Source organism: Brassica napus, chromosome A9 (assembly GCF_020379485.1).
Source record: "Brassica napus cultivar Da-Ae chromosome A9, Da-Ae, whole genome shotgun sequence".
In the NCBI taxonomy this organism is placed as follows: Eukaryota; Viridiplantae; Streptophyta; class Magnoliopsida; order Brassicales; family Brassicaceae; genus Brassica; species Brassica napus.
This window is the reverse complement of record NC_063442.1, coordinates 1581728-1596550: the sequence shown is the minus strand read 5'-3', so window position 1 is coordinate 1596550 and position 14823 is coordinate 1581728. Positions and strand designations below refer to the sequence as shown.

The following is a 14823-nucleotide window of genomic DNA, read 5'->3' as shown; positions in this document are numbered from 1 at the left end:
TCGCCTCATCACAAGGCTTAAAATGTGAATCATTGTATCATCTGTACTTCTTGACCATCACGTCTATCCCTTATATGGATGTGAGCTCGTCATGTCTCTTTCACCGTTATTATGTCTTCTAGCAAATTGGGTCTTTCTTGTCTTTTAAACCTTTTAATAGGTTTTTTCTGAGATCAGACCGGATATTGATAGTGGTGTGAAATCTTAAAAATTAAGGTAATTATAGTCATCAATTTCGTTTTGGGATATGAAAAAATAGAAAAAAAAATTAAAGTAATTATAGATCTTGCAACTTTAATTTCACGTTCAATATCATAAGCATGTTGGCTAGAATTGACCGATACCAACTTAATGTTAGCCTCTTTATAAGCACCATTAGCTTTCTTCAACTCTCTATCAGCCTTCTTCATCTTATGCATCACTGAATAAATAGCTGATGATTTATGCCTCTTGATATTCGTCACCTAACACCATTTGTAAAACCTATCAAGCAAACCTAACCATGATAGAATCGAGCCAACTAGCAGAAGAACAAATGTTGGGAGAGCCACAAATTCTAGGAGCGTAGTGGAGGTTAACCATATGACAGCAATAACAAATAAAACAACTTGATTTTAATCGAGATTTCCATGCTTTCAAAACTACTTTTTTTACAGAAAAAGATTCTAGACAAGAAATGAGCTGAAGTTTAAGGAGTGGTATTAGTTATATAATTTGAAATCAATTCTATTAGATTTAAAATTTGTCATATTTCAAGGGCTATTATTGATTATATAATTTGAAATCAGTTCTCTTAGATTTAAAATTTGTCAGATTTTAACTTTTTTACTTTATTTCAAACTGATTCATGATTCAATTGGATATAAGAAAATTAATATGCAGTAATAAATTTATAAATTCAACATAATATCATTTGCACAAAGAAACATAAGCAAAACACAAAGCCATTAATTAGCATTGTAGAAATCCAAGTGCATTCACTTTCAAGTACCCTGAAGGCTTACTAACCACATAACTTCTCGTGACCTGAGGATAATGCTCATTACAGTGCAATATATCTAGAGTTTTCTACGTAGACAAGGTTCCTATGCAATAATAAATTTATAAATTCAACATATTATCATTTGATTTATACACTAGAATTAAACTCAATAGCAAACGATTAGCAAATTTCTCTGTATAGTTCTTGTACTCAGTATAATCTAATTTTTTAGAGTTGTGTTTCTTAGATCAAATATTTGATCGAGAGATTTTTCTTGTTCCTAAACAATGCACAAATTAAGCATGTTGGGGGAAATATGTTTGTAAGTGTCCCCAGAAAAGATGCCACGATCATGAAGGTTAGTAATTAACTAGGCTGTTAAAGACCAAATAAATCGTTAAGGTTTGATCGTTCTGCGTTCAATTTAAAAAAACTGGTAAAATGAAAAATTATTTGGTTAAGAAAAATTTGGGGTCGGTGACAATTTCATTTAGGAAAAAGTGATGATGGCTATCATCATTTATTAGTTATGTGATTTTACATCATTATTAGTATATATGCTTATAAAATCCTAGAATAGATAGAAATGCCTAAGAAATAAATAAAATAGAGGAAATCCTAATTTGATAAAGAATTATTGTAGTCTATTATTCCTTAAATGTTAAGAAATGTATAGGAATTATAAGAACAAATATTCATTATAAATGGTGTAAATTGTAAGGAATGATAAGAAATTTATTATTTTCGATCATTCTTTTGGTCACTATTTAGAGTTAAAATTAATTAAAGAGCTCAATAAAGGTAATAACCATAATTAAGTAATTAACTAAATCCACTCTTTTGAATCAGTACAAGCATCTAACAGCTTCCCGATTTCAGAACTATGCAATAACCCACTCTTTGGATTACTACAAGTTTCCGAACAAGGCAATTAACAAGTTCCTTCTTTAGAAAAGTCATTAGTGTTCAGCTAAAATGAATCACGATTTACATTCTTGATTTTGATAACATAATAAGGAAACTTTACATGATCATATTCACATCTTGCTGACAGCGCAAGAGAAGGCCAAGAAAATATTTGAAGATGGAAACATCTAGCTCTGACCAAACCGGTTCATACCTGTTGTGTTCGACCAAACTAAATTTCGTACCAATTCAGTTTAGTTTATCTCCATGATTCTACACGTTTCTTATGTATCTACATTTATCTTTATTTATCAACAAAAAGGTCGATCTAGTTCCTCACACACAACGCAAGCAAAACCTTTAAAACACTTGAATCCCTTCTTTTCTACTTGGACAGCAAGCGAGTGAGAGAAGAAGAGTCTGAGACAGGAGGAGTACAAGTGAAGTGTTGACAAACAAGAGCAACCACTTTGTCAGAGTCTCTGTTCCTCTTCGCCATCTCAGCTACATTACTGTTGTGCTCTTCCCAAAACTCCATCTCATCAGAACTCCAAGGATCTATGTGAATCACCTGCTCATCAATAAATAAAACATCACAAACTTAATCCTCGTTGGTCTGAGAACTCTGAATCAAATTTAAAAGCCTCTTTACCGTTTTATTAGGATCATAGACCGAGTGTGCTGCACAAAGCATGTTGTTGAGCTCTGCAGACGACTTGGAACCAACCAACACAACCTGTTTCCTCGACGGAACAGAGATCATATCCGCTGCACAGCACATCAACGGCACCGCCACAGACAGTTCTTTCAACCTCAACTCAAAGACTGCCTGCAAAAAAACAACAGCAAAGAGACACATTAACAAAAAGCCTCAAATGAATTGCAGATTGAGTTAAGTTGTTTGTTTATTTACCAAGAGACGCTGCGCGGTGTTTAAGTAGGAGTTAGCTTTTTCTCCAGCAACAATGGAAGCTAACCTCACAAGGTTAATAGCAGAGACCGAGTTCCCTGAAGGCTCTGCACCATCATGATCTTCTTTTACACGGAGGAGAACAGATGGATCTTGTCCTTCAGTGTTGAAGTAAGCTCCTCCTTCTCGGTCCAGATACAACTCATCCTAAAAAACGTCTCTCACTTTTAAAGCCAAGAACATATACAGTGAGAGAAACTGAGATCTAAACTTACTTGCGTCTCTTGAAGTTCAATAGCCCATTTAAGCCAATTGATCCCACCTCCATTCTCATAGAGATCAAGCAACCCAGAGATCAAGAACGCATAATCATCTAAAAACGCAGGAGCTTTGGATGGTCCCTTTCTGTAACTGTGTTGTAGCCTGTGTGATTGCTCATCATAGAGATTGGTTCTTATAAACAAAGCTGCTTTCTCTGCAACGTCTATGTACTCTTCCGGCTGTAAACAAGAACAAGAAAAAGTCAAAGAAGAGACCAAAAGGGACAAAAGTAAGAAAGCATTTCATTACCTGACTATTCACCACAGGGAAACAGTACTTGGTGCTTTCAGGCTCAGCCATAAGAATCTTAGACGCTCTCGCCAAAGCCGAGATAACAAGACCGTTCCACGACACAATCACCTTAAGCAAAAAAAATAAAAACAAATCTTAAACACTTAACAAAAGCTAAGGAAATTAAAGAGTCTTTTACCTTATCATCTAAATGCGGCTTAGGTCTCTTCAGCCTGACATCGAAAAGCTTTCTTCTGCATTCACCCAAAATCTCCTGATACTTCTCAACAGAGAGGCCAAACTTTGACGCCATTGCAGACAGCTCATTCCTCTCGATCAGCACGTTCTTGCCAGCGAACTCGTGGTGCGGATCACTCATGCTTGAGAGGTCGCAGTTACCTGACTTCTTAACATAGTAATGCTCCTTGAAAAGATCCGCATTCTCCCCTAGAACTTCATCAATCTTGACACCAAACAAACACAAAAGACCTGTCAGTACACAGAAGGCAAAACTCTATTCAACTGATGAGTGTTTTAGAGAAAAGAACCTCGTCGTTGGTCCATATATAGAAAGCTCCTTCCTTCTTTCTCTTTGCGCCTTCAAACTCAAAGCTATCAGCATCTTCAGCTGAATATATCCCACCTTCAGGTGCAATCATGTCTCTCCTCAGATAATCAAGGACGTCTCTCGCCACGTAAGAATACATCACATCCTTGGTGATGATAAAACCATCTAGGTAGACATTAGCTAGCTGCCCTTGATCATATAACATCTTCTCAAAATGTGGAACTGCACCACCAGGGAAAAAAACAACTTAAAATATATTTTAATCTGTAAATTTGATAATATTTGAAAGTCTCTCACCATGCCAGCATTCGTCAACGCTGTACCTATGGAACCCGCCGCCAACGTGATCATGCATCCCTCCATTAGCCATGCCTTGGAGGCTGAATAGAACCATGCTTTGGTCTTCATCAGCCTCGCTGGTTTTTCCAGCTTCCTTGAGCTTTTTGGAGTGGTAAAGCATCAGCTGGATCTCTACAGGCCTTGGGAACTTTGGTGCAGATCCAAATCCGCCGTATTTGGAGTCATAGCTTCGAGAAAGCTTTGAAACACAAACATATGTTAGAAGGCTTCTTCTTCATGTTAAATGTATCAATCACACACGAGAGTGGAACCATACTTGTTTTGCACATATAGTCACAGCCGTCCGGGAAAGTCCATCCGGCAATTTATCATTACCAGCAGTTGCAGATAAAGCTTTTGAGAGTTCTTCAATAGCGTAAGTACCGCTCTTCACAAGTACATCCCTCTTAGTGTCCCAAGCGTCTTTAACTTTCTTGAGGAGAGTCTTGAATCCTGGTCTTCCGTAATTGTCATTTGGAGGGAAGTAGGTTCCACCCATTAGTGGCTTCAGATCAGGTGAAAGGAAGACTGAGAGTGGCCACCCTCCTCCACCGTAGAGAGCCTGGACGAATGACATGTAAACCTACAAGTACAAGTAAAAAGGTAACCAAGTGAATGAGACTTCAAAATTTCAAAGGCATCTGTTCAAGAAAGAGTTGGATTGAAATATCATTGTGACAACCAGTAAACTACCTTATCGACATCGGGCCGCTCTTCTCGATCCACCTGTTGAACAAACATGATAAACAAAAAGTTGGCAAAGTGTCTGAAGAGCAACCAGCTCAAAGATATTGCTTCAATAACCTCATTTGATAATACTAACCTTGATACTAACGAATGAATCGTTCAAGAGTTTCGCCACTTCTTCACTTTCAAACGACTCAACTTCCATCACATGGCACCTGAGATGGAGTTAACTGGTATTGAATCACACATTCCAAAACAGAAAAGAAGAAAATTCTTGATCTAATTCTCTACTCATGGCATCTAAAAACAATATTACAAATTCTTAGACTATAATTCTTCCTCCACTTTTCTTTTACAAAATCCTTAAGTCCTTCATTAGGATTATACTAACAAATCCAGAATCATTCTAATATTCCATTCATTCTCCTACTTCTTCAATTCAGCTAAACAAGCACCAAAACTCAAAATCCAAATATAACAATTGAATCCTCACCAGTGACAGGTACTGTATCCAACTTCAAGATGCCATACAAAAAAGAGATTTTTTAAAAACAAAAGGGAACCAAATTAGTGTCATAACTAAAATAATCAAACTGAAGTTAAAAAGATCAATAAGGGATAAAGGAGAACTTACTTGATAAGAAGATGGGGACGTCTCTCTTCCTTGCTTCTTCAAAAGCTTCTTCTCCCCATGGATACCAATCAACCTTTTTCCACATCAACCATACAATCATTTCCAATTTCAAATTACGATCAAGCCAGGAAAAAACAATAAAGTTCAATTCTTTGAGCCAAGAACCGGTTAATGAAGCTATTATGTCTACAATTTAAACCGGGTTATGGCCTAACTACTTGCAACAAAACTCCCTAACTGAAACTAAAGATGTCTTAACTGAAAACAAATGTGTTCTTTTTATCTATAGACCTTGTCTGAATACTAGAAAAGATCTATACTTTACAGAAGGGAGAGTTCAATACCGGATTGTGCGCGTGCTGAAGGAGATAAGGACTGTGCTCCGCAGCCAAACGATTGGTATGTTTCGGAGATGCTGCTGACGAGCTCGACGCCATGGCCAAGACCTTGCCTGAGGAAACGGGTCTCGAGAGAATCGCGAAAGGAAACGAAGGACGATTAGTACGGACGATGATTCTTCTTCTGGGTAGAGAAGAAGACAGAGTTGTGATGCTGCGAGAAGCGAAGCGGTGGAGGATTGGGGAAGACAACAAGTGGAGACTTTTCATCAGCAAGCATTTGGGTGTGGAGTGAAACGACGGCGTATTGGGGTTTTGGTTAAAAGTTTTGGATAAACGAGGTGAGGTGAGGTTCTATTCTAGACTAGAAGATTCGCCATGCGAGCGGGGAGAGGTGTTCAGACACATCTTGCTTCTGTTGTTGGATATTTTTTTTATTATGTGGCACGTGCAGATAAGACAAGAACACGGATACTGGATCTGATCGGTGGCCTACAACTTTTTATTTTTAAAGAACAGCAGTTAAAAGGGAAGTGCTGTAATAAGATTTGGTGAAGTATAAATATAAGTGATTCGTTATGTTATTTTCTAAAATATATTTTCTAAAGTTTTGATTAGTTCTAAATTAGTATAAAATTTTAGTCACAAATATTTTTTTATTAAATTTAAAAATTCTTTTTATTCAGTTTTATATTTATTACATTTTTTTGTGTATTAGTAATGTAATGAATGTAATGAATTACTAACACACAAAAAATGTAATGACTTTAACCTTTTTTTTTTGCAAATGAAGTTAAAAATAATGTCAATTCATTTGTTATTTACTTATTTCCGCACATATTACACAACTATTTATGTAATATATTGTTTTCATAATGTTTAAAATGATTTGATACAATATTATTTAAATGAATGTAATTGATCAGAAAATGCTTAAAATTTAATTATTCTCAAAATGAAGGTTAAAAAAAATATACTGGAAACTGTTTATTTTAAACCTGCCAATTGGATCTTCACACCGTTTTCTATACCGTAAACTACTAATAAACCGATGTGAATGCATGTGTGAACTGTGGTATTCCATAAATAATTGGATTTAAGAATCATATTACACAGACTACATGTGATGATTGGTGAAACTAATTATGATTAACGCAACCAACTAAATTAGTGACATACACAGGCTACGTAGCCGGAGGTTGCACATGGGTGCAAGCTCAACTCTATTAATGCTCTCACATGGCCACTGTCTCCTCTGTTTACTCTTCTCTGTTGTCAGGTTTATATATATCAAAACTTTCAATTCTTTCGACTCATTTCGAATCAAATCTCAAAACGTTTCTTCTCTCTCTCCGTCTCTTGTTCTGATGGATCGTCGATTCCCATTTAAGGTTCTTGAGCATATCTTCTCCTTCGTTGACTCCAACGAGGACCGGAACTCTGTTTCTCTGGTGTGCAAGTCGTGGTTCGAGACAGAGCGGCGAACTAGGAAACGTGTCTTTGTCGGAAACTGCTACGCGGTTAGTCCTCTGAAGGTAGCACGGCGGTTCCCGAAGATGAGGTCTCTGACGCTTAAAGGGAAGCCACACTTCGCCGACTACAACTTGGTTCCTGACGGTTGGGGTGGCTATGCTTGGCCGTGGATTGAGGCTATGGCGGCGAGGAGACCGTTGCTTGAAGAGATTAGGTTGAAGAGGATGGTGGTGACTGATGAGTGCTTGGAGAAGATCGCTGCTTCGTTTAGAGATTTTAAAACACTTGTGTTGACTTCTTGTGAGGGGTTTTCTACTGATGGTATTGCAGCCATTGCATCGACTTGCAGGTTCGGTTCCAAACAAAACACAACAAGAAAAACTTTCTTTGTTAAGATTAAATGGAATCTTGTGTTAACAACTAGGCATATGCATGGGCATTTAGGAAATCAGTTTAGATATTGGGTAGTTCAGGTAGGTTTTAGGATCGAACAGTTTTGGGTTTGGGTCGGTTCTAATAATAAAACGAAGAACCGGCTATACCCGAAAATTTCAGTTCCGTTTGGTTCTTCGTTGGTTATTTTGAATTAAATATCCCGTATTTTTTAAAGTCACTCAAATGATTTCGATAAAATCTCATATAAATTCGGGTTATTTTGGACAAAATTATCTTGAAATTTTAAAGATAATTTCGGGTAGTTAGTGTTGAGTAATTCGGATAATTTTGGATAATTCAATTTTATGAAATATTAAATTTTAATTGTATTTATTTATATATTCATTCAATTCTCTGTTTAGTTCTAGTTTGGTTTAAGTATTTTGGATATATATATATATAAATCGTTTGGGTATTTAGAAGTTTCGATCCGGTTTCGGTTACATTTATTTGGTTCGGTTTTTTGGATATATGGTAAAATGACTAGGCCTAGTAACAACTTTGTTTTTTTTTTGTCTGAAACAGAAAGCTGAGAGACCTGGAACTGCGAGAGTGCATAGTTGATGACCTCGGAGGAGACTGGCTTAGCTACTTCCCTGAAACTTCGACTTCTCTCGTCTCTCTCGACTTCTCTTGTTTGGACTCAGAGGTTAAACTCTCGGACTTGGAGCGTCTCCTAAGCAGGTCTCCAAACCTCAAGTCTCTCAAGCTGAACCGATCAGTGACACTAGACGTTCTCGAGAGCTTACTCCGTCGAGCTCCACAGCTTGTTGAGCTTGGCACAGGTTCTTTCTCAGATGAGCTGGATCCAGAAGAGATTGCAAAGTTAACAAAAGCTTTGTCAGAGTTGAAGCAACTTAAGAGCTTATCTGGTCTTTGGGATCTCCTCCCTGAGTATATTCCACTACTTTACTCTGTTTGTCCTCGTCTTACCTCGTTGAACCTGAGCTATGCTACTGTCCAAATGCCTGACCTTATCGACCTTCTTAGTCGATGTTCGAAACTGCAGAAGCTATGGGTGAGTACTCTGCATTTGATTCTTACAAGCTGTAACACTTTTTACTAGTGTTCTAAAATGTGACCGCTATGCGTAGTCAATCATATCATTTCATGTGTATACAATGTTTTATTCGGATTTATATAATTCATACGTATAATAACGTTTTGGTGGACAATATGTTTTAACGGATTTTAAACATTAATATTCAAGAAAATAAAATATTAATGTTATTTTTTATATTAAATAATGATTATAACTATTTATTTACTTGTTTGCAAAATTTAAATTTATCATCTTTATATTACTAATAGATAATCTAAAAGTTTTAACTACTAGCTCAACTCCTCGTTAACCACTATGTTGGTTTCTTGATACTAAATAAGACATTTTGTTACAGGTAATGGACTTGATAGAGGACAAAGGTCTCAAAACCGTTGCCTTGTGTTGCAAGGAACTGAGAGAACTAAGGGTGTTTCCATCAGGAGCAGATCTAGATGAAACAGACGTGACTCTCACGGAACAAGGTCTGGTCTCCGTGTCTGAAGGCTGCAAAAAGCTTGAGTCTGTTCTCTACTTCTGCGTCCAGTTTACAAACGCAGCTTTGGTCTCCATCGCAAAGAACCGTCCAAACTTCAGATGCTTCCGCCTCTGCGTGATGGAGCCATTCGCTCCAGACTACAGAACACAGCAGCCACTTGACGAAGGATTCAAAGCCATAGTCGAGAAATGCAAGGATCTTCGAAGACTCTCCGTCTCCGGTCTCCTCACTGACAAGGCCTTTGAGTACATTGGAGTACACGCCAAGAAGCTAAGGATGCTGTCAATAGCATTCGCTGGAGACAGTGATCTAATGCTACACCACTTGCTGTCGGGATGTCAGAGTTTAAAGAAGCTAGAGATAAGAGACTGCCCGTTTGGAGACACCGCGCTGCTCGAGAACGCTGCTAAACTTGAAACCATGCGATCCCTTTGGATGTCTTCTTGCTTTGTGAGTTTTGGTGCTTGCAAGCAGTTGAGTCAGAAGATGCCAAGGCTTAACGTTGAAGTCATCGATGAGCATCCTCCAAAGACAAGACCTGATAGCTCTCCTGTTGAGAGGATTTACATATATAGAACGGTCGCGGGACCGAGGTTGGATACGCCTGAGTTTGTGTGGACGATACACAAGAGCCCTGAGGTTGGAGTGTCACGTCTATCCATACGGTGAAACTTGCTGCTTCAGTGGCGGTTCGAGTTGAGTTTTTTTTTGCAGGCAATGTTGTGGGAGTATCCACCTTCCATATATGTTCGTTTTTTTTCTTATTGTTTTTTTTTATTCACTAAGGGTGTTAGAATCATTTCATTAAACAAAAGCTTTTGTCTGTGTACTAAAAAGTTTGGAATAAAAAACTCACTTTGTGAGATTTTATATATTTCATCAGTTGTTGAACAGTAAGCAAACACAGTGTAATGATGATACTTGCAAAGCCTAGCTAAAACCTACAATAAAAATTACCTGAGGCTAACACGGTTAGTACAATACGAACCAGTAATAATATTATTGACAAGAACTCGATCAGTTCTTTCGATGTTACCTTTTGCGTTTTTTGTTTACTTGTTTTCTTACAATTCTGTTTGCAGGTTAAGGTGCCTTTTGTAGTAATAGAACTCATTAAAGACTTTTCCTTTACACTTTACTTGATATCCAAGTAACACAGTAGCAGCAACAACAACTAGACCTGAGCATTTTAATCTGGACTGGAAAAAATATCCGATCCAGAACCGAACCAAAAATTTACAAGTACCATTTGGGTCTAAATTTCTTTTACCTAAAAGAACCGAAACCGAAAGAAACCGACCCGAATAGACCCAGTCCCGAAAAGAACCGATCCGAATAGATCTGACCCAATAAAAATCGATTTGTACCCGACTTAAAAACATGTATATCTAAAACTATGATTTCTTATGTTCTATTATATATATATATATATATTATTTTGTGGTTTAGTTGAAATATCTTTTGTTAACAATATTTGTTATTATTTTGTAACGTTTTTCAAGTAATATGAAGATTTAGAATGTAAAATTTAGAGTTTAAAAATGTTTTATTTTTATTATTAATAGTTTCATTTAAGTTAGTTGTAAAATTTTAGATATATATGACAAATATCGACTAAATTTGATGGAATTGAGTATACCACGTCTTTTCAGATCCTAAATACCTGAAATCCGATCCGGATCCGGATCCGATATGGACCCGAAAAATTACGGATATTTTAGTTACAGACCTGAACCGACATATGCCCGAAAAGAACCGACCCGAATCCGATAAGAACCGGCCCGAACCCGATCGGAAGACCCAGGCCTAACAACAACCATTAAACTTTTATACAAAAAGACAAAACAATATTTTTTCCGCAGCCGGGTTTGAACCCGGATTTCATCATATTGAAATTAACCTGTGTGCTACTGCAGATCTCATTGTACATGTATTCCACTGTAAATATATAAGAAAATATAATCGGGAGAGGCCCATCAGGAAGGATGTTGAAAGGGCCTTGAATGGATTTGATGGCTTTAGCTTTCCGTAACATTGCGAGCCTTATGATCAAAATATGACGTCATCTTATCTTTCTCACTCGACTCAACTGCAGCCACCGAACAAAGTGTAATCAGCAAGGTGAGCGATAGAGCACGAGAGGAAGGAAAGAATGAGCTCATGGGTTTGCTCTTACGTGACCCGAAACGTCGTAACCTCCAATCATCCACCACAACATCCTTTCTCACTATCCCAACACTTTGGTTCTCCGGCGTCGTTTCGAAGAGCATCCGTCAAGTTACCCTTAACATCTATGCCCAAGTTTCGGCCACTGAAACTCCAAAAGTTTCAATCTTTATCGTCGACACATGAAGGGGGAGAAGACTCCGAATCAGTCGTACAAACCCTCCAAATTCCAGACGAGTGGTTGCTCCCTTCCAAGGCCATTGAGGTGCTTACTCCAATTCCCCTGCTTTAGGGTCTCTCTGTTTACTCATAAAGTTGCTTACTTTCCCAATTATAGCAACGTTTCTCTGTTTTTGGTTCTCTGTTTATTCACAAAGTTGCTTACTTTCTCATGAATAGCAAAGTTTCTCTGTTTTTTTCACAAAGTTGCTTACTTTCTCATGAATAGCAAAGTTCCTCTGTTTCTAGTTCTCTGTTTTATTCACAAAGTTGCTTGCTTTCTCATGAATAGCAAAGTTCCTCTGTATTTGGCTCTCTGTTTATTCACAAAGTTGCTTACTTTCTCATGAATAGCAAAGTTCCTCTGTTTTTGGCTCTCTGTTTATTCACAAAGTTGCTTACTTTCTCATGAATAGCAAAGTTCCTCTGTTTCTGGTTCTCTGTTTTTTTCACAAAGTTTCTTACTTTCTCATGAACAGCAAAGTTCCTCTGTTTCTGGTTCTCTGTTTATTCATAAAGTTGCTTACTTTCACAAGAATAGCATGCTGATCTTCTTGACATGTTTGATCAGGAATCTGAATGGTTGAGAGTAACACTGCACAAGTGGTTGGATGATGAGTATTGCCCTGAGCCAACCAATGTGGAGATCAGTAATGTAGCTGCAAAGTCTCTCTACACTTCACTCTTAGAGAAAGAGACTGACATGGGAACGATTTTGCTCAAGATGGCTCAAGACTTAACCTCAGTCTCATACCAAGAAAGCTTCCACGGAGCTTTCACTTCCGCAAACGCAGCTATAAATTTGATTGTAGAAAGATTAGAATCATAGTTTTAGTTTATAAAGTACCATTAAAGAACAGTGTCTTGTTTGTAAAAGTTATGAATATTATTAAACTTGATCAGGTGCAGGGAAATCTAAACTCTTTACAGTTGTGAATCCTCCATCTACCACCAAGTTATGCCCATTTACATACTTTGAATCATCTGACGCTAAGTAAACCGCTGCGTTAGCTACATCCACCGGTTCGCAAACCTCTCCGTTCAACACTCCTGTGCTGTGCACTATCTGGACCAGCCTCGAGTCGTCGAGGCTGGGGTACATCTGCCGCATCTCGTCCATCACGAACGATGTCGTGATTGCGAATGGTGAAATGCAGTTGACTCTGATCCTGTGCCTGCATAGCTCTGAAGCCGTTGATCTAACTATACCGATGACTGCTGATTTCGAGACGCTGTAAGTGTGTTGTGATAAGCCTCCCATCATACCAGTGACGCTCCCTGCGCAAATGATGGATCCTGAGTTGCGTGGGATCATCACACGAGCTGCGTGTTTGATTCCCGCTATGACTCCACGAACATTTGTGTAAATGACCTGCAAAAACATTATAACATAACCTGACAAACTGTCCCTAGACCCATGTCCTAGTAGAATCAGTACCTTGTCGAAAACATTGAGATCAAGATCGACGATACTAGGAGCCGTTTTGCAAGGGACACCAGCATTGTTGTACATAATGTCAAGCTTTGTGTGTAGAGAGACAGCGAAATCAACCGCGTTTGCAATGTCTGATTCTTTGGTCACGTCGCAGAGACAAAACGCTGCGTTTGGACCGAGTTCTTGCTCGGTTTCTTTCCCGAGCTGCGGTTGGATGTCTGCAATGACAACTTTGGCTCCATGGCTGATGAATTTTCCGGCTGTTGCTTTGCCAATCCCACTTGCTCCTCCTGTGATGAGCGCTACTTTGCCTTCTAGCTTCCTTTAACAAATGTGTGACAACTATTAGATTAGGTCTTAGTACTAGATAAGACATCTCATATGTCTAAGAATGGAAACTTTGTTTAAGTTCATAATGTTCAAACATGGCTTGTAGATTGGGTGTTAAAAACCGATACGTTCAAAACCAGAACCAGTTAAGCTGATCCATACCAATTGAAAGCATATCAGTCAAGTAAAACATAACAACTTAAACTATATTCAAACAGGGCTGGCATATTTTTTTTTTTTAAATGTGTGAACAGTTACCACAAACTTTATTTTGTTTAAGCTATGATCTTTTGTTTCTCTTTTATTTTATTTCTTTGGTAAGTGCTAACACATTTGACATTTCTTAGCTGGAAGAAAGAAGAAAAGCATTATAACTTCAAGATAAGGTTTTGTTGAAGAAGACAAATGAAAGCAACCCAACTTGTAATATCAAAATATTTACGTGTACAACATATTGACATTCACAACAAAGACATATATATTGAGATTATGGCCTTTAATTTGTTTAATTCACAAACCCCCTCAACTTACATTGAATAAATAAGATCCATTTGTTTTAAAAAATAAAACAGAACATGTTATGCCAGGTATCTCTATATCTATTATTGCATTGACTACTAATAAACCTATAGTTATACATACAACTTTTCGTGGTTCTGTTAAATATAAGATTCTTTGACACAACTAAAATAAAGAGGTCAACAGTTCAGATTCTCTGGAAAATGGGAATATAAGATGGGACTTACCTTGAACTTGAATGAGATGATGCAGAAGAGGAGATTCCCTTGATGACAGAGTTTGTGCCCACGTACAATAATCTTTTGATCAATGCATTTCTTCTGTTTTCAGATATATAAAAAATAAAAGTTTAGAAACAAATAGTGTTAATTGTTAAAATCTGCAGAAATGGAGGAAAGAGGTATCGGGGAAAGAAGGTTTACCTTATCTGAATCATGTCTTGTGTATTGCTCTGAGATAGATCGGTCTTTGTCGTTTTCTAACTTCTTATTTCGAGTCCTGAGATGTGTTTCTGTGTTTGTATATAGAGTAGATATATATAGAGTAACAGAGAAACAGAGAGATACGTAAAGGTGGTGGGCTTTAAGGAGAGAGAGAGAGAGAGAGAGAGAGAGAGGTGTACCCTTGAAGGATAGAGAAGGAGACAAATAAAAGAGAATCTAATGGGGCTGTGATTGAACCAGTAGCATCCTCGCATGCATGTGTTTTTGTAAAAAGTTTGATCCTTATTTTTTTTGTTAACAACGACAGAAAAGGAACATTTTATAATAGTCAAGCAAGTGTTGATTTCTT

The 14823-nt window shown here is 37.6% G+C and overlaps 4 protein-coding genes across 5 annotated transcripts; 2 read left to right on the top strand and 2 right to left on the bottom strand.

The window, feature by feature from the left end:
* Window positions 1–2108: 2108 nt before the first annotated feature.
* LOC111200795 (spermatogenesis-associated protein 20-like) lies at window positions 2109–6328 on the bottom strand. Its single transcript, XM_048739250.1, has 14 exons — window positions 5923–6328; window positions 5579–5651; window positions 5438–5459; window positions 5081–5159; window positions 4951–4983; window positions 4535–4840; window positions 4216–4456; window positions 3899–4140; window positions 3550–3813; window positions 3369–3479; window positions 3074–3298; window positions 2802–3005; window positions 2541–2717; window positions 2109–2459 (listed from the first exon to the last, which is right to left on the bottom strand). Exons 1-14 carry the CDS (start codon window positions 6184–6186, stop codon window positions 2274–2276), a joined length of 2427 nt encoding a protein of 808 aa, XP_048595207.1. The 5' UTR covers window positions 6187–6328; the 3' UTR covers window positions 2109–2273.
* Window positions 6329–7106: 778 nt separating this feature from the next.
* On the top strand, window positions 7107–10236 carry LOC111200796 (GRR1-like protein 1). Its single transcript, XM_022692165.2, has 3 exons — window positions 7107–7738; window positions 8350–8842; window positions 9222–10236. The coding sequence occupies exons 1-3, from the start codon at window positions 7122–7124 to the stop codon at window positions 10029–10031; spliced, it is 1920 nt and encodes a 639-aa protein (XP_022547886.2). The 5' UTR covers window positions 7107–7121; the 3' UTR covers window positions 10032–10236.
* A 1118-nt stretch (window positions 10237–11354) lies between these two features.
* Window positions 11355–12684, top strand: LOC106389968. The gene is made up of 2 exons (XM_013830328.3): window positions 11355–11793; window positions 12319–12684. The coding sequence occupies exons 1-2, from the start codon at window positions 11515–11517 to the stop codon at window positions 12574–12576; spliced, it is 537 nt and encodes a 178-aa protein (XP_013685782.1). The 5' UTR covers window positions 11355–11514; the 3' UTR covers window positions 12577–12684.
* Window positions 12563–14817, bottom strand: LOC111200797 (zerumbone synthase-like). 2 transcript variants are annotated; one of them, XM_022692167.2, is made up of 4 exons: window positions 14454–14712; window positions 14259–14351; window positions 13186–13504; window positions 12563–13119 (listed from the first exon to the last, which is right to left on the bottom strand). In XM_022692167.2, exons 1-4 carry the CDS (start codon window positions 14465–14467, stop codon window positions 12637–12639), a joined length of 909 nt encoding a protein of 302 aa, XP_022547888.2. In that variant the 5' UTR covers window positions 14468–14712; the 3' UTR covers window positions 12563–12636. The 2 variants fall into 2 exon arrangements, with proteins under 2 accessions (XP_022547888.2, XP_022547887.2); XM_022692166.2 differs by having other exon boundaries at window positions 12563–13504; window positions 14454–14817.
* Window positions 14818–14823: the final 6 nt, after the last annotated feature.